The 27,857-nt window shown below is 37.9% G+C and overlaps 1 protein-coding gene across 1 annotated transcript in view; it reads right to left on the bottom strand.

Annotated features, from left to right (window-relative positions):
- Positions 1–27,857, bottom strand: part of Swt1 (Swt1 RNA endoribonuclease) — a 259,608-nt gene that overhangs the window by 91,036 nt on the left and 140,715 nt on the right. Inside the window, exons 11-12 of the mRNA XM_090370461.1 lie at positions 14,324–14,382; positions 12,123–12,220 (exon numbers count right to left, since the gene is read on the bottom strand). Coding sequence (XP_090226587.1) covers positions 12,123–12,220; positions 14,324–14,382 — 157 coding nt within the window. The remainder of the gene's footprint in view (positions 1–12,122; positions 12,221–14,323; positions 14,383–27,857) is intronic.

Consider the following 27,857-nt stretch of genomic DNA (forward strand, 5'->3'; position numbering starts at 1 on the left):
TGTTCAGTATACCACTTAGCTGTGACTGTCTTCTGCGTGTCCAAAACGACACGTTCCACAATTCCACTCGATTTGAAAAATACAGCTATCATTTTCTTCTTTACAGATCGGGATTTTCTGACAATTACGGGTGTGTTGTCATCATAAAAGACCCAAACTTTGTTTTGAGCCTTGGTCGGCAGATCGTAATAGTACAGCCAAGTCTCGTCACCTGTCACGATGTTGTTCACATACCGAGATTGTCCCTTATCAAACTTTCTTAACATCTCCCGGCACCAAGTCACACGTCGTGTCATCTGCTCTTCAGTCAGTTGATGCGGCACCCAGAGAGAACAAAGTTTCTTCACGTGCAAATGATCTTGCAGAATCGAACGAATTGCTGGTGCATTTAGGCCCAAAGTATCCTCTGTCTGTTGGTAGGTCACTCGCCTGTTTTCGCCAAGCATTTTCCTCACAGCAGTAACGTTTTCCTCCGTAACTGACGTTCGTGGCCTTCCCGGCCTCTCAGAATCCTCCAGAGTGAAATTTCCCCTTTGGAATTCTCTATACCACCTGAATATCGTTGTACGATGTGGACAATCATCATCTAGTGCAAGAGTCATTTCTTCAAAGCACTGGTCTATGGTTAAACCACGCACGAAATTATACCGCAAAACTGTCCTTATCTCATTTCGTGACCACGATGCCATCGCAAGCACTTTACACTCTCACTACTAATGAATAACTGAGACCATCGACTTGGCGCGGCGGCTACTATGCACGTATGAACATGTCTCAACATGCAGCAACAAGCAGCTTCCTGTGATTCATTGTTGCGTCATATTGCAAAACTTTCCTAGTACCCTTTGTATATAATTCATTATTGGCAAAAAATTAAAGTAAACACAATACACAATGGACAATATATGGTGCCTCAGCATTATTGGGAACATTTAAAAAACATATCCAAATGCTGCAACAGAACAGGAAGGAACACTTTTCAGAACTTGATACAACCAAAGAGTGGGACTCCACTTGTTGCCATCTCTAAGTTGAAATATCAATCTTCCAACTCATGAGTGTGATATACTTGTTGACTTAACATTTCATGGAGCATTGTAATTAGTCTTCAGTGAGAAATACTCTCCAGAAAATCTAGTCCATGTTTGGCCCGGATATCCAGAGCTATCTGACAGACCCACCAAACATTTGCTGTTATTTCTGATGACCTACAATTGTGAGTCTGGATTTACTAATTTAGTAGAAATCAAAAGTAAGAAAAGAAACAATGTATGTAGACCCTCACCTATGGCTCGAGATGTCCACCATCAAGCCAGATATAGATATCCTGGTGAAAGGTTTCAAATAATATCATTGCCAAGAAATAAATTATCACCACTCTCTCTATGAAACAAATCATTATCATCCAATTAGCATTATCAGTTATATTAATGAACAAATAAGTATTATATGACACGTAATAAATAAAATAATTTAAGTTAAAAAATTTATGAATCATTGTTTTTCTCCTATTCACAGAATACAGTGCATTTGCATATTCTTTATGGGTGAGGGAAATGTTATGATAGACAAGTGCTCTGGATGTGTGCTAACTTGCAATGATATGGTGTGTCGTTGCCAAATATTTGAGAGAAACTGCTTAGAGAAATAAGTAATGAAATGAGTACTGTTGATATCATAAAAATTCTACCATAACTTTAAATTAACTAACAGATATATTGATTTTTTTCCACCACTTTTGTAGTTTGTACATAGCAAATGTACAAAGTACACTTTGTACAAGCGACAAAAATGCATTTTGCTCCAACCATCTGGTTTATGCTACACAAGGACAATATAGAATCAGGAGTGTACAAGGCAGAGAATGAAAGAATATAATTTGCAGCTGTTTGCAATTTATGTTTGATTTACTAATGGAATGCATAATTAAAATATTATATAAGTTTATAATATTAAACTTATAGTTTAACATTGCTAATTGAAAAAAAAATTTTTTTTTTAATGTTGATGAAATTACTACGAAAATCTACAGTTGGCACTGTCTACTATAATTACATTCATCATTATAATCTTTTTGTCCAGTTTCATATAAAAATTGTGTTATGTAAAAATTAACTGTTCAATTAACTGATTCAACTGAATTTTAAGCTAAATGAAATTAAATCAACTATAGAATAACACAGATATTTCATTGCAGCAGTTGAAATCAAATCAAAATTCGTATGTAATACCTGCTTTGCATTTCGCTCATGGAGACACATTCTTCTCTCAATGAAAACTGAGTATAGCTTTGCAATATATAGAGAAAACATGACCCAATTCTAGGGGTGTACATAATTGTTATGTTTATAAACGAAAGCTTTACTTCGGCACACTGCTTAACTGTTCACTTAGACAAAATATACGAGGGGAATTCAAAAAATAAGTTACACCTGCTGCCGTCTCTTGGTATAATTGCGCAACAAATGTGGTGCCTGTGCGGAATGGTGTTCATATCATGTGCCCCTGGTAGGTGAGTTTCGCTGACATAGCAGTAACAGTTGTGTAGGAGAAAGCATTCATAATGACACATCAGCTAGAATTCTCCATGTTTGAGGTAGCAGAACAGTACGATTTTTGTGGGCAAAATGTCTGAATTGTTCATTGTGAAATAATGGTGGTGTATGGGGAAAATGCAGTGTCGCGTCCAGCCACAGTGAAGTGGTGCCAGCAGTATGAAAGTGGTCGCACAGAATTGACAGATGCTGATCGAAAAGGAAGGGCATCAACTTCGACTACTGCAGACAACATGATGCAGGTTGATGAAATGATTTGCAATAATCAAAAACTGACAGTCGCAGAAATGGCAAAGGAGTTGGATATTTTGATAGGCAGTGTTCATTCCATCGTCCGTGAACATCTTGACTATCGCAAATTGTGTGCACAATGGATACCTCGTTCACTGACAGAAACACAAAGGTCAATGTTTGTCTTCTTTAGCCTTCCTTCAATGCTATTCTGTGGAAGGCCATGACTTCTTACGCCACATCATCACTGGCAATGAAACGTGTGTGCACCATCAGCAGGAAAGGTCATGGCCACCGTGTTTTTGTTTTTCGACTGTGAAGGAGTTGTTTACACGGAATTTATGGCAAAAGGCACAACAATTACTATAGGTTCTAATACCTCTCGTGTTTGGGGTTTTCATAAAAAAAAATTAATGCTGCCCCATACTGCCAAACATTACGGTCTTTGTGAACAGCCATGAAAAACAAGAGGCTTGGAAAGTTAAGCAAAGGTGTTGTTCTCATTCAGGACAACGCCAAGCCACACAATGCACAGACAACATAACACTTGCTCCAAAGTTTTGGATGGGAGGTATGGCAACATCCGCTGTACAGTCCCGATCTTTAGACTTGTGACTATCACATCTTCGGCAAGCTAAAAGAACATCTAGGGGGACAACGATTTGCAAACAATGAACAGGTGCAAACAGCAGTTTGACGGTGGCTGAATGATCAAGGAGTGGATTTCTATCACCAGGGAATCGAACGTTTAGTCACCTGTTCCAAGAAGTGTTTACACCAACTCAGTGACTATGTGGAAAAGTAGTGCAAGGTATGTGCTTTTTACTGCACAGTATATCATACCTTAATAAATGTCTCTTGGGCTACAATGGTCAAGTGTAATTTTTGAATTACCATGCTGATGCTTGGCATACATCAGCTAACAGAGGCTACCTGTCAGCTGATGGGAAGCCAGTAAGTTTCAACACAGCTGTCTCAAAATTTTAAACAGATAGCCGATTCATATTTTCATATGATGCTATAAAATTTAAAAATATATTAGCAACTTGGGCAGAATCTTGGGTAAAGAGGTATTTATCTCTAAATTGAACATAAGCCCAAAATTAATAAGGTACGTATCTTACCTCATAAGGTCAAATACATAGCTCTCTGTGTTCAGTAAGAGCATATACAGTCGGACCTCTCTTTAACGAACTTCTATATAACAAATTTTTTTCGATTTCCCCTTGGTCATTACATCGAAAATAGTTTCCATATAACAATTTGATTTCAAGAGAACAGTGTATGTATTGTTCACACCTCACGCCTTTAGACAATATAGCTGATGCTATATAAATCACGAATTAAGAGCTAAAAGGATTAAAAATGAATCACTTTAAGCTTTTAAGAGCTAAAGGGTTTAATTCTTAAGAGCACAAATTAAGAGCTAAAACATTCCACAATTTAGTAGTGCCCATAAAACCTATACAACTGCATTTACCATACCAAGAAGTCGCGCTGATCAACTGCTATCTAAGTGTCCACAGCCATTGGCAAAGATTAAGTCATATTCCTGATGTGAACATTGCTCTGGTAAACCTGGTTTATACTGTAAATATCCTATTAGAGAAATAGGAGCAAGTAATTTTCCTTTATCCGGAAATTCATTTGTTATTTCACAGAAATGAGTCATCCACACTTTCACTAAATTTCATCTGTCTTTGTTTACATGGTATGTACAAGTGATCCCTAAATCAGTTTTGTTTTAGCTGCTGTGCAAGTAACCTTACAATATCTAAGAGGAAATCCTTGAGTGTAGCGGAAAAAGTGGAGTTGCATAATAGTATAGATCGAGCCTTAAAAATACAGAAATTGCTTCAAAATTTGGTCCTTGAAGGTGTCACAGACATTCTCTCAGACATGCCAAGCTACCTGGGAGTTTAAACGCTGATGGAACTGATATTTGGATGACACTCAAGTCAAGTGGACCTAATTTTGGTGAAGTCCAGTTGGTCTGTGACAGCCAAACCCTCTGCTTGCTCCTTAATGAGGGTGGGACTATTAGTAACCCGGGGTATACCCAGGGTTACCAACAGTCCCACCATCATGCAAGTCCTGAAATACAGCACCTAGCACATTGTGGGTAACCACAGTGTGCTAGGTGCTGTATTTGTTGTTTCATAGGGCAGCATTCCTACACCACACAGAGGAATGCTGCCCCTGTGTTATCACACATTACTAAGTGGCAGATGATTCTCATCAACCGATGCAATACCACCACTTTGCTTATTGGAAGGTTGAAGTGGTGGATCCCATGATTAGTCTCCAGGGAAAAGCTCCAGAAAACTCTCCTCCATCTCTTCCATCATGCAGTATTAGTGATGACTTTTGAGGTTATGATGAACATAAGAGAGATCCAACCTTCTTTTCATTTCGAGGGTAGAGCTCGAAAACAGTGTTTGCAAGTCAGCCGTTATTTAGTACACTGGACTAAACCTATGGGTAACCCTACAGGAGTTTTTTGGATCAGCTAGTGTATAATCTCGCCACCTCTACTCTGCCAAATAGTGTGTATGTGGGGGGGCAATGTCAAGGAGTTGGGTATATTCTTACCATGTGAGCACCATATCAAAAAAATTTTCATTACTTCAAACAGCATGTCCTCCTCCTGCCACTTTTTCTTACTACTGTATACACCACAAATTGTCAAACTAATAGAGCAAACTTATCTGTGAAAAGACCTAAACCTATCAAACACTTCCTCTTTCATTTCACAAATTTTCATGTTCTCAGTTCTAATCTCAATGATGTCCATTTCCATTTAGTCTGCTAAACCCCATGTACTTTTTCTGACAGAATCCCAGTTATTGGTTGATTCAACCACTGCTCATCTCAGCTGCCCAAATTATTTGCTATATGATTCCTTTCACTTCCAAGGTGGTACTTGTGCATATGTCTGTTCTGATACAGATGAAACTTGTTAAAATGTGATTCATTCCACTTATAATGCAATGCAAGCACGGTTCACATTTTTCGTCAGTTGAAACATGTTTTTAGTCACTGAAGATCAACATTTTGGATTCCTTGTGAACACGTGGTGATATTTTCAGTTTAACACAAATCTGCAATATGCATTATCTTTTGATTTCCGTAAGAACAAAATAAATGACTTGTTCAACTGTTGACTTGTATCGCAGAGGCACTTGCTGGTTTGCAAACTGGATTTAAATATCTTGAAACAGAAAAGATAGATTCCCTTTCAATTTTACAGTTAAAATGCCTTATTAAAATTGTTAAAAAGAAACAAATAGATGAAATGAAACAGTCAACCCCTAGCACTGTTTTTTTTTTTAAATATGAAAGACTTGAAAGTAACGACTAAAAAGTGCAAAGGTTTGTTTGCTAACTGAATCACTTCTTTTCAATCATCTTTGGATCAAAATCTCTCTACCACATTCTGTCAAATCCATCTGTTGCCTTTATCGTTCTCTATCACTTGGAACTCTTTGACTTCCTCTCTTTGAAACTTGACTTTCTCCAGTCCAACTTTCCTAACAGTGAGGTAAATTTCCTTGGTGATTTTAATGTTCAACTGAAGCTGGCTTCTGTTTTCTAGTCACATGGACCAAGCTGATCAAGATGCTGAGGCTTTTGCAATTACTAATGACTTTGCACAGATTGTTCATTTAACTACCAGAATACTGGACAATCCAAACCACACAGCAAACATGCTTTATCTTTTTCTCACAAACTTCTAAGTACAGGATCAAGGCGAGTGGACCGCTAGGCACCTCAGATCACAACTTGGTGATGGTCTCTTCTCCACTAGAAACTTTCATCGCCATTTGTTAACAGGAGAGACTGCTTCTACAGGCATGGAATACACTTAAAAATAGAAAGGGTGCAAGAATATTTGCTGATGCTATCGGGGCAGTGTTAGGTGGATTGGAAAACTGCTAGTTTGGGGTGAGGATTCACAGATTAAAAGGTAGCTGCAGGCAGAGGTGAAGGCAATTCTTGCACAACTTCTATTAGAATAAGCAGTGGCCTGGAGCGAGGGGTGCTGGGGTTAAATATAAGAAAGGCACCCGGGGTGTATGAGATCTATCCAGTTATATTAAAGGAGGCGGCAAAGGAAGTAAGCAAACCCTTAGCCATAATTATGAGAGCATCGCTGGAATCAGGGGAGGTCCCCGCGGACTGGAGATGTGAAAATGCATCCCCAATTCACAAAGGGGGATCGAAGGGTGACACGAGTAATTACAGACCAGTTAGTTTAACTTCTGTTTCAGGTAAAATAATGGAGTAACTGGTTAAAGATGCATTGCAGGATCATCTAGACAAGACTGCAGCAATAATTCAGACACAGCATGGGTTTGTTAAGGGACAGTCTTGTTTGACAAATTTGATTGGTTATTATGATGTGGTTACAAAGGAATTGAATGCAAAAAATAATTTTGATATCATATACTTGGATTTCAGGAAAGCTTTTGACACTGTTGTGCATGGAAGACTACCGTACAACTTGGAGCAGAATGGTATTACGGGTAAATTGCTACAATGGATAAAAGGATGTTTCAGTGGGAGAAGACAGATGGTGGTAATCAATAGGTGCTGCTCTTCATGGACTAATGTTATTAATGGAATCCCACAGGGTTCGGTGTTGGATCCACTGTTGTTTTGTATATTTATCAATGACATTGATGAAGGTATATCAATCAGGCTTAGTGTCGAAGTATGCAGATGATACAAAGGTTGGCAGGGTTGTTAATGACAGTAATGGCAGTGTGCTACTGCAACAGGATCTAGAAAATTTTGGCAGATGGGCTAAGAAGTGGCAACTGAAGTTTAACCTTGACAAATGCAAAGTACTGCATATGGGTAGAAGTAACCCGAGAGAAAAGTACCAACTGTGTGGTACTACACTTAAGGTGGTAGAAAATGAAAAAGACCTGGGAGTAATTGTGCAGTCAGATATGAAGTTTTCAGAGCAATGTAGACAAGCTGCTAGGGCAGGTAATGGGGTTTTGTCAGTGATATAACAGAATTTTACAGCAGGGAAAAGGAGGTGATTGTCTTTCTGTATAAGGCAAGGGTCAGGTCACACCTTGAGTACTGCTTACAGGTCTGGAGGACTCATTTTAGGAAGGATGTAGATTTGCTTGAGCATGTACAGAGAAGGGCAACAAGATTGGTGAGGAGAATGAAGGGATCCTCTTACCAAGAGAGGCTTAAGTTCTGCAAATTGCAATGGCTGGAGACTAGGCACCTGTGAGGTGATCTGATTGAGGTGTATAAGGCCTTGAATGGGTTGAGCATGCTGAATTCTGATGGGATCCTTCCACTTATTCAGATTATGAACCTTTAGGCATAAATTCAAATTAAGGAAAGACAGATGTAGAATAGATGTGTGGAAATTTGCCTTTAGCCAGCGGGTGGTTAATTGCTGGAACAAACCTCCATCTGTCATTGTGGAAGTTGATAGGTTAAATAAATTTAAGGAGGAACTGGACAAACATTTAGAGGGAATGGTTGTGTGAATTTTTTTTTTTTTTTTTTTTTTGGCTGATGCTGCTTAAGCTCATACACTTGCTTTCTTGCATCACATGCCACTACTACTACTATTCCCCACCTCATGTTGTTTGACATTACAAGAATGCAAAATGGGATGATCTACAAGATTTTTTTTCTTTTCCTTGTTCTGATTACTGTTTCAGATCTGCTGATGTCAACATTTACTCAGATCGTGTCAGTGAAATTATTCTTGTAGGAATGGAATCCTTTATTCCACACTCCAGTTTAAAATCTTGTCCTTTATCTAAACCTTGGTATTCCAATAAATGTGCTAAGGCTGTTCAAGAGAAGAATGTTGCTTATCGTAAATGGCTTGTTTCCAATTCTTCAGTTTCATTTTCTGCGTACACCAAAACTCGCGACAATTATAAAGCAGTTATTAATCAGTCCAAACTAGATTTCGAATAGACTAAGAGTAGAAAACTTGCTTCTTGCCCTAATGGTAGCTGAGCATTCTGGTCTCTTGCCAAAGCTATTGGCTGCAACTTTTGCCCACCTCTGTCTAAACCAGATGGTTCTATTGCCACTTCCGTCAAGGATAAAGCTGACCCTTTTAGCGTCCTATTTTTCTTCCAACTCGTGTATTGATGATCTTGGTAAACCACCTCCCACTATTCCCAATTCGTTCCATTTAATGCCTCCTGTGGTCTTCCATCGAAAGGATTTCGGCGAATCTTGATGCTAAGAAAGCTCCAGATCCTGAATGGTATTTCTCCACTTGTTCTCAAAACCTGTGCTCTTGAACCTACTCCTGCTGTTGTCACCTTTTTTCGCTTTCTTATTCCAAAGGTGTTTTTCCTTCCTAAACCCAGTTTCAAAGGGTGATAAATCCCTCCCATCCAATTATCATCCCATTGAAATTACTTCTACTCTTTCTAAAGTAATGGAGAAATCAATTAACCGCCAACTCTCAAACCTATATAGAAACCTTCCATATGATCAACTATAGCCAGTATGGATTATGTCACAGTCTATCCACTGGTGATATTCTGGCTTGTTGCCCATCCATAGTCAAATTCAATGGAAAAGTTTGGCGGAACTCAAGCAGTTGCTCTTGACATTTCAAAGCCTTTTTTGATCATGTTTGGCATAAAGGTCTTCTTAATAAGCTTCCATCTTATGGTTTGTCAATTATGTTTTGTAACTGGGTATCCAGTTTTCTCTCTCACGACTCACTATGGATGATGGTAGATGGTACTGTCTCCTAAATTCTCAACTAAAGCTAGCGTTCCCCAAGGTTCAGTTCTTTCTCCCACTCTTTTCCTCTTGTATATTAACGACCTTCTTCCATTGATAGGAAATCCTATCCGTAATTTTGCTGATGATAGCACATTGCATTCCACCTTCCAGTTTGAGAAACCGCGCCCTGCTCAAACAGCTTCAACTACTCAAATATCCACTTCCGATTCCTTAAATGCTGATCTCCTGTTAATTATCCAGTGGGACAAAGATAACTTAGTTGATTTCAATCCTTCTAAAACCCAGTCCTGCCTTGTATCTTACAAAAATGATGTTCTGCTCCTTTTCTTATATTTGATAACACTTTGATTTCTAGGCAAGATCATATATCTCTATTAGGGATTTCCCTGATTTCTAATCTCTCTTGGCATAATCACATCATGATATTGCTTAAACAGCTATTCACTATGTACAAATCTCAAACCTGCTCCTACCATGGAATATTTTTCCCACATCTGGGATGGTGCCACATAACTTCTCACTGGCTAATAGACTCCATTCAAAAGAGGACAACTATGTTAATTAATGACCAACCTCTTACAAAGTCTCTCCACTCAGTCTCGTAGATGTTCTGTTTCTGCTGCATGCCTTTTCAATAAATACTTCCATGGACAGGAATTAAAAAAGCCAATTTGTTTGAATTGGCTTCTATAATTCCTGCTCTCACTCTTTCAAAACAGTCCAAACAAGAGCCGCAACTAGTCAACATCCTTTTATTGTCCAACTTCAAACTCACAGAACAACTTTTCCTCTTCCTAATTTATCCATTCAACTTTCATTTTCTGTAACAATCTTTCTTCATATGCATTTCCTAAAACTTTTTTCATCTTTTCAACCTCCTCCAACCAATACACAGTACTATAGGTTCTAATACCTCTCGTATTTGGGGTTTTCATAAAAAAAAAAAAAAAAAAAAATCTGAAAAACCGTGTTTCGATTCTCAAACTCTTTGAGGAAATGGGGCCCTAGTCAGAAGTGTGCAAAATTATGCCTGTATGAAGATGCAGATGAGGCGTGAAGTTGATTCGAGAACAAAACTTGCCGATATCAGGGACATTAATTAAAAAAAAAAAAAAAAAAAAAAAGGCTATGGAGTATGCATCTTTTCTGGAATGTAAAACATTTCAAGCCAGTTATGGTTGGCTGGACAAATTTAAAAACTGCCATGGCTCACTCAAAAAGTTATTTTTGGAGAAAGTGGTGCTGTAATCGAAGACTGTACCCATTAGAAAGAAACAGTTTTGAAAAAAAAAAAAAAAAAAAATTATGGAGGACTACGAGTCATCGCAAAGTCATTAGAGTTGGACTACAACTACAACAAAAAAGTTTGGATGACAAGTGAAATTTTTGAACAGGGGATTTTAAATTTTAACAGAAAGATGATGAAAGAAAACAGAAAAATCACACTGATTGTCGACAACTGCCCTGCTCACTTCACTCTGTAATTTCAAAACTTACAAGTATGAAGTTTGTTTTCTTCCCTCCAATTACCTTATCTAAACTGCAGCCACAAGACCAAGGCATTATCACAAATTTGAAAATTCACTACCGCAGATGCATACTGAAAAAAATTATAGTGAGAATAGAAACCAACCAACCTATAGATTCTGTTATAGATATGCGGATTTACATATCAGAGTTGGCGAAAGTGTGGAGTCAAGATGTGATAGAAACAATGATTAAGAATTGTTTCACTAAAGCAGGTTTTTCTAAAATACCAATTAAAAGCAATGAGAGAGATGAACTGCTACAAGACATTGAGCAATCTTGGGAAGAACTCGAAGCGAGGGGTTTGATCAGTGGAGAAATTGTTCTTGACAAATTTTTAAGAGTTGATAATGATGTCAAAGTAGCTGAATATCTGAGTGACTCCAACATTTTGAAGACTATTCAAAGAACTAGTGACAATATCGACAATGAGTTGGATGAAAATGAGAACAATATTAAGCCTTCCAAACATTGTTTCCTTCAATGCAAAGAGAACATATTTGAGTGTTTAAACAAATGCGAACATTTTTATGAAAGATGTACAGCCAAATCCAGTGTACAACAAAAAATAACCAAATATTTTACAAAATAATTCTTAAGTGTAATAATATATTGTGTGCATCATGTAAGTAGTCATTTCTTAATGTGTGTCTTTTAATAAATTAATCATTTTAAAAAGTTAGAAAATTTATTCATTCCCACTTATTCTGATTTATTTTGCATTGTTCAAAAAGACCACATTTCTTCATAATGAAATTTCTGTTTAATGAATTTTTTTAAAGCAAATGATCGATTTTGTTATACAGAGATCTGACTACATAGATATATCTGTTACAGATATGACAAAACTGAATGCAGATAAAGCATGTAAAATTTTGATTTTAAATAACTCTGGCCCCTGATATGTTGAACACTGTTTCAATAAAAGAAGTATTATTTTGTTTACAAACAAATTTTTATACACACACACTAATGTTAAAGAAATATATAAAACATTAAAAAGTAATTTAGCAGCAAATAATAATTACATTAAAAAAAATGTAAAATCAACATTACCACATATCTTCAAATGCATTTATCATTTCCTGCTTTAGAATGGGTTCAAGGATATCTTTTAGATGAGTCTTTGTTTGAGTTATTATATTATCCAATTCCTACAAGAGAGAGTCACATTTTAAAGTACAGAATAACAAGGATAATTCCAAATAACACCTACCTTTGAAACAATGTCTAGTCTATATTAATCTTACCAGTGTCAAAATATTCACACAGAATCTGAAAAGTTGTACTTATACAGAATCCAAATGTATAATCTAATTTAACATCACTCTTTGGGGTTTATTATGCAGTGAAGATGCTGCAATTTAATCCATACATTTTTTCAGAATAATACGTTTTCTGAATCAGTATGGGGGGGGCCTATATACTTTTAGTTACAGGTTTAACCATTCTGTAACAAATGCATATTTATGCTTTATTTCAAATATATTATAAATCTTGCACCAATCTTCTGGAACTTGTCCTTCAAGAAAATGACCTCTGAATAATGCAATGCAACTGTTATGATCCTATTTCCCCCACCTGATCTGATTGAGGTGTATAAGGCCTTGAATGGGTTGAGCACGCTGAATTCTGATGGGATTCTTCCACTTGTTCAGATTACGAACCTAAGGGGGCATAAATTCAAATTGAGGAAAGACAGATGTAGAATAGATGTGTGGAAATTTGCCTTTAGCCAGCGGGTGGTTAATTGCTGAAACAAACTTCCATCTGTCATTGTGGAAGTTGATAGGTTAAATAAATTTAAGTAGGAACTGGACAAACATTTAGAGTTAATTGTTGTGTAAAATTTTTTTTTTTTTTTTTTAAATTATTATTATTTTTTTTTTTGGCTGATGCTGCATAAGCTCATACACTTGCTTTCTTGCATCACATGCCACTACTACTACCTGCTTTCAGTATTTCTGGTCGAATTGTGTCTATATCTGTACCTTTCCATATTTGATATTTTCCATGGCCTTTTCTACCTCAACAACACAAAGAATATCCAAACTTCCTTCCATTTAAATCTTTTTCTCCTCTCCAATGGTGTTTTCAGCTTCAATTAGGAAATGAAAGTATTTGCACATTCCAAAATATCAATTTCTTCTGTTTTAACCTCACCCATTTCATTTTTGACTACTTGTGTTACTGCTTTTCTGCCGGTTCTAAGAATTTTAGCTAAATGCAAAAACATTTTTCCACTTTCCTACCATTTATTTTCCGTATCTTTCTCAAAGATTTTTCTTTAGCCTCTTTCGCACATATCTAGCTGTTTTATACTTTTATTTATATTGCAATATGACTTTACACTGCTTTGTCCAAAATTTCTATTTTTTTGTTTTTGTTTTCTTCAATTGCCCCTTTAACTTCCTTGGTTCAACATGACATGCTAAATTTCCCATCTTTTTAAGAAGCCTTCTCGCTGCATACTTCTTTTGTAGCTTCCACTAAGGTTTTCTTAAAACTTTTGCCATTCTTCATCTAAAGTCATGTCAATATCCAAAATGTCATTTAATTTTTGAGTAATCAAGGTTTTCATATTTAATGGCTATTGACAAAGCCTGAGCTTTTCAGTTTTTGTTTTCAGCATTTTTTTTTTTTTAATTTTTATATTCTTATTTTTGGTCTCATTATCAGTTTTTTAAAAAAATCTTTAATGTGCTCAATACAAGATGATGGTTGAATACAATCTCAAATCCTTCAATTAGCTTTAAGAGTTTTTCTTGATTAGTAATGTTTCTCATAATTGTAATATAAGGAAAATTTTTAATTGATTTATTTTAGGTATTAAAAAACAAAAAATAAACATCTTAGATAGAGGATATGCTTTGTTTGTGGATTCCACACAATTATTAACTTAAGAAAATATTTTATACAGAAATGACTTTGCATATCCAAAAAATTCTGACTACATTTAACTAATAAGAAATTTTTGCTAAGATAAACCAAAGTTTTATTATTATTATTACTTATTTTTTATTATTATTTTTTTTTTTTGTAATGGATGAATTTACTTTCAAGAGGTTTCTTGAAAGTAAATCCATCCATTAAATTCATTCAGTAAACAAAGTAACTTTTTTCCAAACTACTTATAAAATAATGTAAGTTACAACTTAAATTATTTTCAAACTTTTTTCCAAACAATTTTTTTTTAGAAGCTAATCAGAAACAATGCTTTTTTAAATAGAAGAAATTAAAAGTACAGAAAGCATTACCTCTCTCAGCTCCTCATCAACTTCAGGTTTTGGAGTCGATAATTTTATTGTTAGTTTTGCTAAAAAGAAAAGTGATAAAATTATATATATACATATAACTTACTGAATAACATGTAATGAGTGTACCAACCTTAAACTAAAATCTGGTGCACCTCACTATGAAACTAAGTCACTGAAGGAATAGGTGCTCTCGAGAGAAATTAAAATAACTTAAATAGGACCCCATCAAGAATTCAATTATCTAGTGATCTATTAGGTAATGCACTACCAATACAGTAGCAGAACTGGTCTGGATTTATTGGATGACTGCTTTTTGCACCTGCATGTTAGAGAGGTAACAAGAGAAAACAATGCTCTTGATCTGATTATCAGCAGTGACTCTTTCATGCATTAAGAATCTCCAGATAGAACCACTAGGTGGCTGTGATCCCAGTGTATTTATGTGGAATTTCCATAAAGGTATAACTACTGTCAAGGGTAAAGAGAAGGGATTTTGCTTGCATAAAGATGACTATAATGGTCTTTTTAAATTCTTTTCAGTGCTGCCAACAGATGATGTTAATAACTGTAAATTTTAAATGGGAAGTTTCAAAGAGTAACTGTAGAAGCCTCTACGCTTTTATAACAACAAAGTTGGAGTGTTCAAGGTTCACACTTAAGTGGATGTCAGATGAACTGATGAGACTAATGGCAGAGAAGAAAATACACTTGGTCGTCGACTTACGACCGGCCGCACTTACGACCACAAAAAAATAATAATAATAATAATAAATAAATTAATAATAAATCAGGAAGTCACTACTGAGGACACCCATAACCCAGGTGAGGAGGCACATCGATGACGGGAGGCCTGAGGACAGCACCAGGCACATACACTCAGTCGCTCTCTCTCACATACACCCAGTCGCTTTCAAGCATCTGTTGTGTGTGGTGTATTAATTAAAATTCTACTGAAATACGCATAAAATGTTTAGTAAAAGGAAAATGCCTTCATCTACATATACGCCAGCTAAGAAGTCAAGGAAAACTATTGATTTAGAGTGTAAAATGAAAATTATCCAGCAGTATGAAGGTGAAAAGAAAGTGAATACGACAGCACGTGACTTGAAGTTATCACATTCCACGGTATCGACGATACTTAAGGACAAAGAAAGAATTCGGGAAGCTGTGAAAGGTTCTGCACCTATTAAGTCTACAATTTTAACCAAACAACGACAGGAACCCATCCATGAAATGGAGAAATTGTTGTTTGTGTGGATGGAAGATTTAATACAAAAAATACACCCATGAGTCTTCACACAGTGCAAGCAAAGGCTAGAAGTTTGTTTCAGAATTTAAAATCATGCGCCGGAGACGATTACGCAGAAGATTTTCAGGCTAGTACTGGGTGGTTTAAGCGTTTTAAAAAAAGATTTGCTTTGCATAATGTCTCTTATAAATAAACAACTCCTACCTCAACCCAAGAACATGACCCTGACGATGCACAACCCAGCACAAGCAAAGATTAAAAATTGATTTTGTAAATTTCATTTGTATTAATTTTTACATTAATTTTAGATTGTATTTTTGTGTTTACAGTACATTATGTACAGTATTATTTTTCACATTATGCACAATATAATTATAGATTGTAGTTTTGTTTTTTTTATAAACAGTATGAATAATAAACCAATTAAAATGTAAAGAACGTTTGAATTTAACCTCAGAGAGAGAGAGATAGCCTAGGCGTAGAAACGAAGGTATGTACAGTATCTAAATAAAAGATGAAAACATTACTGTATTTAAAATGAAAAATAAAAGATGATAAAAATTTAAAAGATTATAAAAATAAATTATAAAGATGATAAAAAGATTAGAAAGGTTAAAAAATACTGTTAATAAATATATGGCCGACATACGACCAGATCGACTTACGACCTGTCAGTCAGAACAGAAGTCGGTCGTAAGTCGACGACCAACTGTACATGGAATGATTATAAATTATGAGGGAAAACAGAATCCTATAGTAAGTACAAAAGTAGTTTGTAATCAAGTCACTAATAGGGGTTAGGCAAGCTAAGGCAGATTACAAGAGGTATTTGACCTAAGAATGCAAAAAAAAGTAACAAAGAATTTTTTTTTTTTATGTTAATACTAGAAGGAAAGAGATGAACTGCATTGGTCCACTAGATATGAATGGACAATCTATCAATGATCCTGTTTAAGCTTCTGACAAACCAAACAAATATATTGCAACTACATTCATGCACAAAGTTTTTAGGAATGGAAATACAGTAGCATATCAAATTTTAACTGGGAACTAAATGATTCTATATGAACTAAGATGTGGTTTTTTTTTTTTTTTTTTTTAAGGAGCATTAGCAACTAAGGCCATATTGCTCCGGGATATGCGGTGGTCATTCCTCGACCTTTCCGCATACTCCGTATTTGGTGGTGACGGGCTCGAACCCCAGTCTAATCAAGAAGCATGTGCTACGCACTGCTGCTCCTTCCCACCTGGCTACGGAGGCGCCCTATGAACTAAGAAGAAACAGAAAGAAAAATCAATGAAGCTAAAAGTAAATAAGACACCTGAGGCAGAGGAATTCTATCCAATTATATTTAAAGCAGCAGCAATTATGAGAGTATTATCCTTTGATTTAGGGGAGGTCCCTAAAGATTTAAAATGATCAACTATCTCTCCTATTCACAAAGGGATCAAAGTTAATTACATAATTGTAATTACATAACTGTAAGCTTGGCTTCTACCCCATGAAAAATAATGGTGGGATCAATGGCCACTGCTCTTCATGGACTAACTGTATTAGTGAAGTCCTTCGTGGTTCATTGCTAGTCCCCTTACTAATGAAAACATATCAAGTTTAAGGCCTGATTTTACTGATGATTAGCAAAGGCATATGATGCAAGAAAGCAAGTTTATATAGCATCAGCCAAAGAAAACCCCTTCCCATTTAACACATTGATTTGCTCCAAAAGTTTGTCCACTTCTTCCTTGAATTTATTTAAGCTATCAACTTCCACAACGGCAGATGGAAGTTTGTTCCAGAAATCACTGGTTAAAGACAAATTTCTGCACATCTGTTCTACAACTGACTTTCCTCAATTTAAGTTTATGCCTCCTCAGCTTCGTAATCTGAGCAAGAGGAAGAATCCCATCAGCATTGAGCCTTCTCAAAACATTCAAGGCCTTATACATCTCAATCAGATCACCTTGCAGGTGCTTTAGTCTCCAGACACTACAATTTGCCTTTCTTGGTAAGAAGATCCCTTTGTTTCCCTTCTCGGTACTCATTCTAGCAACTCTATGTCCTTCCTAAAATGAGCCACCAGACCTGTACACAGTACTCAAGGTGTGGCGTGACCACTGCCTTATACAAATCACATCCTCTTCCCTAATAGCAAAATTCCTGTATATCATTGATAAGATCCCATAACCTACTCTGGCAGACTGTCTGTACTGCTTAGAAAACTTCATATCTGACTGCATGATTACCCCAGGTCTTTTTCATTCTCTACAACCCTGAGCGTAGTACCACACAATTCGTACGTTTCTCTGGGTTTACTGCAACCCATATGCAGTACTTCGCATTTGTCAATATTAAACTTCAGTTGCCACTTCTCAGCACAGCACACCTGCCCAACTTTTCAAAATCCTGTTGCAGTAGCATACTGTCATCACTATCATTAACAACCCTGCAAACCTTTGTATAATCTGCAAACTGGATATTAAGCTTGATATACCTCCATCAATATCATTGATAAATATACAAAACAACAATGGGCCCAGAACTGAATTCTGGGGATCTCCACTAATAACATTAGTACAGGAAAAGCAGTGTCCATTGATTACAACTCACTGTCTTCTCCCATTCAACTATTCTTTTATCCATTGTAGCAACTTGCTTTTAATGCCATACCACTCCAATTTGTACAGAAGTCTTCCATGTGCAACAATATCAAAAGCTTTCCTGAAATCCAAGTATATGATATCAAAATTATTTTTTGCATTCAGTTCCTCTGTGACTACATAGTTTTTTTTTTTTTTTTGGTAGTTTGTTGGCGCATAGGCTTCTGTGGCCATAATGCACCTCCCAAGGTTTTTGCAGTACTTTGATCCAAGCCCGAGTCAGGAATCGAACCCATGACCTTTGGGTTGCCAGGCAGGCACTTTACCCACTCGGCTAGCCCGGTCGGCCTACATCATAGTATCCAATCAAATTGGTCAGACAAGACTTCCCCTTAACAAATCCATACTGTGTCTGAAGTATTACTGCAGCCTTTTCTAGATGATCCTGCTATGCTTCTTTAACCAGTGACTCCATTATTTTTCCAGGAACAGAAGTTAAACAAATAGGTCTGTAATTAATCGTGTCGTCCTTTGATTCTTGTTTATGAATTGGGGGCACATTTGCATATCTCCAGTCTGTGGGGACCGCCTCTGAGTCCAAGGATGCTCTGATAATTATGGCTAAGGGTTTGCTTACTTCCTTTGCAGCCTCCTTTAATATAACTGGATAGATCTCATCCACCTCAGGTGCCTTTCTTATGTTTAACTTCAATAATTTCTCCTCCACTTTGCTCTCAGTTATTACAAAATCATTTAACTCTCTGTTAGAGGTTAATAAGCTTCTGTCCTCCACTTCCCCACAGAATTCCTCATGTGTGAATGTAGAGGCAAAATGCTCATTCAGTATGTCAGTTATCTGAGCAGGATCATCAATAGTCAAACTAACAATATGAAGTGGATCAACTTGTTTGATCCCCTTCCTTCTAAAGTTTATATAAGTAAAGCAGTCTTTGCTGTTTTTCTTTGCATCATTTTCCAAAGATTTCTCGTAATCTGCCTTCACTTTCCTAGCCTCCTTTGTGACTTGATTACAGACTAGCTTATATCTACCATAGGCTTCAGTGCCTCCTGATAATTTATATGCATTGCATGCATTTTTCTTCTCTGCCACAAGTCTCATTACTTCATCTGACACCCATTTAGGCCTAAATATTGAAAAGTATTTCTTAGTTGGTGTGAAAAGCTTAGTAACTTCCAACATTGACTCCTTGAATGCTTCCCATTTAGAATTTGCTGTTAATAACATCACCAGTTGGTCTCACTGTATAAAATTTAATAACTGGCTGAGACCACTGTAGTCACCACTGTTGATAATCAGATCAAGAGTATTCTCCCTCTGGTTGCCTCTTGAACATACTGATGTAGAAAACAGTCATCCAATAAATCAGCAAAAGTCTTGCTAGTAGTAAAATCCCCCATTATAAGACATTCTGATTTACTGGCCCACTATTTCTCTGTACATTTATTGGTTGTACTCATCAGAATTATTAGGCCTATAACACACTCAACATTGCACTGTCCATCTATACGAACTGGATGCACTTCCTTAGATTTTATGTTTCTTAACTAACAGCATAACTCTTCCTCCAATCCTATCCTGTGTATCTTTTCTTTACACATTGTATTCACCAAATTCCAATTCTGCACTGCTTATATCTGTGCGACACCACGTCTCTAATATCCCAATAATATCTGCCTTTGATGTCTTGACCAACACTTCAAATTCATCAAATTTATTTACTATACTCCTAGCATTGTTGTACATGCAAGTATACATGATGAAAAGGTTGAAGGCTCGTTAATGATAGGAATCTGGGTACTGCAATAAGATCTAGAGAATTCCTAAGCAGATGGGTTGAGAAGTCATGACTGAGGTTTAATATTGATAAATGTAACCTGCTACATTTGGGTAGAAGTAATCCCCAAAATAACATAACAATTAGGTGCGCCAACACTCAAGGTTGTGGAAAACAAAAAAGACTTGGGGGTAATACTGTCTGATGTGAAGTTCTCTGAGCAGTGCAGAAGAGCTGCTAAGGCAGTTTTATAGGGGTTTTAGCATTAGTAGAGGCATTTGATGCAAGAAAGCAAGCTTATGCAGCATCAGCCAAAAAAAAAAAAAAAAAAAACCACTTCCACTTCACTCCTCTGTAAGTTCAAAATACCTGTCCAGCTGAGCCTTAAACTTATTTAGGCTATCAACCTCCACCACAAGGGATGGAAGTCTGTTCCACCAACCAACCACGCGCTGGCTAAAGGCAAATTTCCGCACGTCTATCCTACATCTGTCTTTCCTCAATTTGAATTTATGCCCTCTCAGGTGATTTTTCTGAGCTAGAGGAAGAATCCCATCAGCATTGAGCATGCTTAAACCATTCAAGGCTTTATACACCTCTATCAGATCACCTCGCTGGTGCCTAGTCTCCAGACACTGTAATTTGCAAAACTTAAGCCTTTCTTCGTAAGAGCACCCCTTTGTTCCATTCACTAATCTTGTTGCCCTTCTCTGTACTCGTTCCAGCAGCTCTACATCCTTCTTGAAATGAGGCCTCCAGACCTGTATACAGTACTCTAGGTGTGGCCTGACCATCGCCTTATACAATGGAATAATCACCTCCTTATCCCTGCTGGAAAAATTCCTGTATATCATTGACAATACTCCATGAGCTACTCTTGCAGCCCGTCTGCACTGCTCAGAGAACTTCATATCTGCCTGCACAACCACCCCCAAGTCCCTTTCATTCTCTACCACTGTCAGTGTTGTACCACAGAGTTGATACGTTGCTCTGGGGTTGCTGTTTCCCATGTGTAGTACTTTACATTTGTCAATGTTAAACTTCATTTGCCACCTCTCAGCCCATCTGCTCAACCTTTCCAGATCCTGTTGCAGCAGCATAGTGTCAGTAGTGTCCTTGACAACCCTGCCAACCTTTGTATCGTCTGCAAACTTGGACATTAAGCCCGATATACCATCATCAATATCATTTATAAATACAGAAAACAATAATGGACCCAACACTGAGCCCTGAGGGACTCCACTAATAACATCAGTCCACGATGAGCAGTGTCCATTGATTACCACTCTCTGTCTTCTCCCCCTCAACCACCCCTTTATCCATAGCAGCAATTTGCCTCCAATGTCACACTGCTCCAATTTGTGTAGCAGTCTTCCATGTGCAACAGTATCAAAAGCCTTTCTAAGATCCAAGTATATAATATCAAAGTTATTCCCTGCATCCAGTTCTTTTGTGACTGCATCATAGTATCCAATCAAGTTGGTCAGGCAAGACTTCCCCTTAACAAAACCATGCTGTGTCTGAGCTATAACTGAAGTCTTGTCTAAATGATCCTGCAGTGCTTCTTTAACCAGTGCCTCCATTAATTTTCCTGGAACAGAAGTTAAGCTCACAGGTCTATAATTACTTGTGTCAGCCTTTGATCCTCCTTTGTGAATTGGGGTCACATTTGCACATTTCCAGTCTATGGGTACCTCCCCTGAGTCCAAGGAAGCTCTCATAATTATGGCTAAGGGTTTGCTTACTTCCTTTGCTGCCTCCTTTAATATAACTGGATAGATCCCATCCACCCCGGGTGCCTTTCTTGTGTTTATCTTCAACAGTTTCTCCTCCACTTTACTCCCAGTTATTTCAAGATTCTGTAGCTTACTGCTAGAGTTGAATACACCTCTGGCATTCCCCTCGCTGAATAACTCCTCATGTGTGAATGTCGATGCAAAATATTCATTTAGTTTGTTAGCTACCTGAGCAGGATCATCAACACTTGACCCATCAATATCAAGTGGACCAATCTGATTCATCCCCTTCCTTCTAGAGTTTACATAAGTAAAGAACTCTTTGCTGTTTTTCTTTGCATCCCTTGCCAAGGATTTCTCGTAATCTGCCTTCGCCTGCCTAACCTCCTTTGTAACTTGGTTGCATATCAACTTGTATCTATCATAGGCTTCTGTGTCATGTGTTAATTTGTATGTATCCCATGCATTTTTCTTCTCTGCCATATGCCTCATTAGTTCATCTGACATCCATTTTGGCCTAAACCTTGAACAATATTTCTTAGTTGGTATGTAAAGCCTAGTAGCTTCCAAGATAAGTTCTTTGAATGCTTCCCATTTTGAATTTGCTGTTGGTAACATCATCAGTTGGTCCCACTGTATAGAATTTAAATACTGTCTCAGTCCATCGTAGTCGCCTTTACGGAAGCAATAACCCTTCCCTTTACTCCTAATGGTAGTTACCTCTTTGAGTAAATCCCACTTCAGCACACTGTGATCACTGCCACCTAGTGGTTCATTTATCTGCAGATTCTTAATGCATGAAGAATCACTGCTGATAATCAAATCAAGAGTATTACTCCCTCTAGTTGCCTCCCGAACATGCTGATGTAGAAAACAATCATCCAATAAATCCACAAAAGCCCTGCTAGTGTGTGAGTAACCAGCCCCCAAAATCCAGTCAATATCTGGGAAATTAAAATCTCCCATTATAAGACACTCTGATTTACTGGCCCACTCTATTTCCCTGTACAGTTCCTTATTATACTCATCAGAGTCATTAGGCCTATAGCACACTCCTACTCTCAATTTTGATCTCCCAATGTTTATGTCACACCAAACTGACTCCACACTGCACTGTCCAGCGATGTCGACTGGCTTCACTTCCTTGGTTTTTATGTGTTTCTTAACTAATAGCATAACACCTCCCCCCTTCCTATCCTGTCTATCCTTTCTGTAGACGTTGTACTCCCCAAATTGCAGTTCCGCATCCCTTATATCTGTGTGACACCACGTCTCTGATATCCCAACAATATCTGCCTTCGATGTTTTGAGCAATACCTCAAATTCATCAAATTTATTTACTAAACTCCTAGCATTGGTGTACACGCAAGTATACGTGCACCTGTTTCTATTCTTAGCTACCCTAATACAACCCATGTGTTTACTTGTGCCGCAATGGCTCCCAGCAGTCTCTGAAATACCATGCATCTTGTTTTTCAGGCTTCTGCTCATTCTAATAGAAGCAGTGCAAGAATCTCTTTCACCTCTGCCAGTGGCTACTGTCAATCTATTGGTCTTTGTCTCCCCCCAAGCTAGCAGTTTTCCGACCCACCTAACACTGCCTCGATAGCATCAGCAAATATTCTTGCACCCTTTCTATTTAAGTGTATCCCATCCCTGTAGAAGCAATCTCTCCTGTTAACAAGTACAGTCCAGGCTGAAAAAAATTCTACCCCTTGAGCCTTGCACAATCTTTCCAGGGCCGAATTGATCGACATTTTGTCAATGATACACAATAACTTTGCCAGCAGGGACAAGAATGTTATTATCCTGCTGTATAAGGCAATGATTAAGCCATATCATGAATACTGCATACAGGCCTGGAACTCTCATTTTAGGAAGAATGTGGATACAATGAAATGAGCATAGAGAAGAGCAATAAGATTAGTTAGGGGCACAAAAGAATACTCTTATCAAGAAAGACTTGAGTTGTGTAAATTGCAGCATCCTGAAACTGGCATCTACAAAGAGGTCTGATTGAAGTATTTGTATTTAAAGGTTTACAGAATGGTACACTAAATTCTGATGTCATCTTCATATAAGGGGATTAAGGGAATTTAAATTTAAATTGAAAAAGGATGGTTGCAGGATAGATGTATCAAAATTCTCTTTCAGACAAGGATTAACTGATTGTTGGAGCAAACTTCCAACTAGTGTTGTGGAATTAGGGTAGTTTGAATAAATTTAAGGAAGGATTAAGTGACAATGCATTGCCATGGTGAAGACACCATGAACCATTTTCAAACAGCTGCTGTTTTCTCCTAACTTCTGCCCCCAAGTGAATTAGAACCTCTTTATAATAGGCCTGGTTTACTATGTGAGTGTTCATAATAAATGGTACCCTAATGTCAAAAAGAACCCAAATATTTAACAAATAGATATTTATTGTATACCCAGTATAAAATGAAATATAAGTACAATTTCAGTTCAGTAGCTTTCGGAACTCGTGTCCCTTTATCAACTGACAAATTTGAATACATTACAAGCAAAGTGTGGCACGTTACTCATTCGTCATTGTTGTAGCACGGACGTGTGCTGCCTTGCGCCAGTGATCATCCATCAATAAAACGGTTGTATCCAGGATTGGATGTATACGCATGCCTTTCTGGCGATTTAATGCCTTAGGGTTGTTTATTATGTTTAGTGACTCTAGCCATAGGCGGTGGCGAAAGTGTCGCGCGTGGTCCACTACCTCAAAGTCGCGCTTGGGGTCAAGATCGTGGTTGGTAGCCCAAAAATGTTCTGCAAGCGCGGACTGGTCAGTTTCGGCAAGCCGGATTGCTCTGTCGTGTTCCGTGAGGCGATCCTGGAGACGTCTCGATGTCTCACCTACGTAGCAACTGTTACAGGCCCTACAGGTGATACGGTACACTACATTGCTGCGTAAGACAGGTGTGACAGGGGTCTTCACACTGGAGACAAGTGAACGTAGGTTCCTACCTGGTAACTGCACACATTTGATGTTGTAACTTCTCAGGATCTTCGAGATACGTCCTGACACTCCTGGATACTACGGAATGTAGGCGGATGATATGCCGACTTGCTTCGGAGGTCTTGGGTTGGAAGTAAGTTCTTGTGCCTGTAACAAGCATCTGTTTAGTACATGGGATGGATAACCGCATCTGGTTAGGTCCGCCTTCACACGGGAGATCTCGTTACGTCTAATTGTGTCGGTGCTGGAATGGCTCCAGGCCCTGGAGAACAGGGTGCGGGCAGTGCTATTGAGATGGCTTGGAGCGTGGCCGGACCCGTAGTTGGTGAATTGACCGCACCACATGGGTTTGCGGTATACTGAGGTCTCTAGATGTGGGCCTACGCGATGCACTAGCACGTCCAGAAACGGGAGCGAACCGTCCACCTCTGATTCTACGGTAAACTTGATGAAATTGGATAGAGAGTTGAGGTATTCTAGTAGTACCGTTTCAGAACCACGTGGTATTATGGTAAAAATATCGTCGACGTATCTACACCACGTTGTAATAGGTGTAGGTGGGTTCTGGTGTATCTGCTTCTCCAGATCTTCCATGGCGATGTTAGCTACTACGGAACTGACAGGAGCACCCATAGCAGTGCCATGTACTTGTTTGTAGAGTGAGTCTTCAAAGGTGAAGATGCTGCTAGAGAGGCATAGGTTGAGGGCGGTACACTGCTATGGGTGCCCCTGTCAGTTAACAATAACAAATGAAATTAGGGTCCATTTCTACCCTTCTTTTAGATATTTGCATAATTCAACAGTGAACTGTTCAGTCATAATTCAACAATCTGTAACAAATTTTGCTGACTTGACATATGACTAGGCAATTTCTGATTAAATTGCCTAGCATGGTCCAAAAGACATATCATGTTTATCAGCAATTTCTGAGATGGTTAAATACTGATCAAAAACAACTTTTTCATATACATTAGCATACATATCATCACTGCTTGAAGGCAACTGTTAACCTGAAAACTAGTAGTAGTAGTGGCATGTGATGCAAGAAAGCAAGTGTATGAGCTTATGCAGCATCAGCCAAAAAAAAAAAAAAAAAAATCACTACCATTCCCTCCAAATGCTTGTCCAGTTGATCCTTAAATTTATTTAACCTATTAACTTCCACAACGACAGATGGAAGTTTGTTCCAGCAATTAACCACCCGCTGGCTAAAGGCAAATTTTCACACGTCTATTCTACATCTGTCTTTTCTTAATTTGAATTTTTGCCCCCTTACGTTCGTAATCTGAACAAGTGGAAGGATCCCATCAGAATTCAGCGTGCTCAACGCATTCAAGGCCTTATACACCTCAATCACATCACTGCGCAGGTGCCTAGTCTCCAGCCACTGCAATTTGCAGAACTTAAGACTCTCTTAGTAAGAGGATCCCTTCATTCCCCTCACCAATCTAGTTGCCCTTCTCTGTACATGCTCAAGCAAATCTATATCCTTCCTAAAATGAGGCCTACAGACCTGTATGCAGTACTCAAGGCGTGGCCTGACCATTGCCTTATACAGAGGGACAATCACCTCCTTTTCCCTGCTAGCAAAATTCCTATATATCATTGACAAAACCCCATGACCTGCCCTGGCAGCCTGACTGCATTGCTCAGAAAACTTCATATCTGACTGCACAATTACTCCCAGGTCTTTTTCATTTTCTACAACCCTGAGCGTAGTACCACACAATTCGTACGTTTCTCTGGGTTTACTGCAACCCATATGCAGTACTTCGCATTTGTCAATATTAAACTTCAGTTGCCACTTCTCAGCACAGCACACCTGCCCAACTTTTCAAAATCCTGTTGCAGTAGCACACTGCCATTACTGTCATTAACAACCCTGCCAACCTTTGTATCATCTGCAAACTTCAACATTAAGCCTGATATACCTTCATCAATATCATTGATAAATATACAAAACAACAGAGGACCCAACACTGAACCCTGTGGGACTCCACTAATAACATTAGTACACGAAGAGCAGTGTCCATTGATTACAACTCACTGTCTTCTCCCATTCAACTATTCTTTTATCCATTGTAGCAACTTGCTTTTAATGCCATACCACTCCAATTTGTACAGAAGTCTTCCATGTGCAACAGTATCAAAAGCTTTCCTGAAATCCAAGTATATGATATCAAAATTATTTTTTTGCATTCACTTCCTCTGTGACTACATCATAGTATCCAATCAAACTGGTCAGACAAGACTTCCCCTTAACAAATATATACTGTGTATGAAGTATTACTGCAGCCTTTTCTAGATGATCCTGCAACGCTTCTTTAACCAGTGACTCCATTATTTTACCCGGAATAGAAGTTAAATTAACTGGTCTGTAATTACTCATGTCACCTTTCGATCCCCCTTTGTGAATTAGGGATACATTTGCACATCTCCAGTCCACGGGGACCTCCTCTGACTCCAAGGATGCTCTCATAATTATGGCTAAGGGTTTGCTTAGTTGCTTTGCCGCCTCCTTTAATATAACTGGATAGATTCCATCCACCCCAGGTGCCTTTCTTATGTTTAACTTGAACAATTTCTCCTCCACTTTGCTCTCAGTTATTACAAAATCATTAAGCACCCTGCTACAATTTGATAACCTTCTGCCATTTTCAAACCTTAATAATTCCTCATGTGTGAATGTAGATGCAAAATACTCATTCGGTTTGTTTGCTATCTGAGCAGGATCATCAACGGTCGAAACATCAATATCAAGTGGACCAATGAGATTCTTCCCCTTCCTTTTAGAGTTTATATAAGTAAAGAAATCCCTGCTGTTTTTCTTAGCATCTTTTGCCAAAGAGTTCTCGTAATCTGCCTTTGCCTGCCTAACCTCCTTTGTGACCTGATTACAGACTAGCTTATATCTGCCATAGGCTTCTGAGTCGCTTGATAATTTATATGCATCCCAAGCATTTTTCTTCTCTGTCAAGAGTCTCATTAGTTCATTTGATAACCATTTAGGCCTAAGCCTTGAACAATATTTCTTAATAGGTATGAAACTTTTAGTAGCATCCACAATTAATTCCTTGAATGCTTTCCACTTAGAATTTACTGTTGGTAACATTGTCAGTTGATCCCACTGTACAGAATTTAAAAACTGTCTGAGACCACTGTACTCACCTTTACAGAAGCAAAA

This window comes from Mastigoproctus giganteus, chromosome 3, assembly GCF_048544385.1.
Source record: "Mastigoproctus giganteus isolate SK-2022 chromosome 3, ASM4854438v1, whole genome shotgun sequence".
Classification (NCBI taxonomy): Eukaryota; Metazoa; Arthropoda; class Arachnida; order Uropygi; family Thelyphonidae; genus Mastigoproctus; species Mastigoproctus giganteus.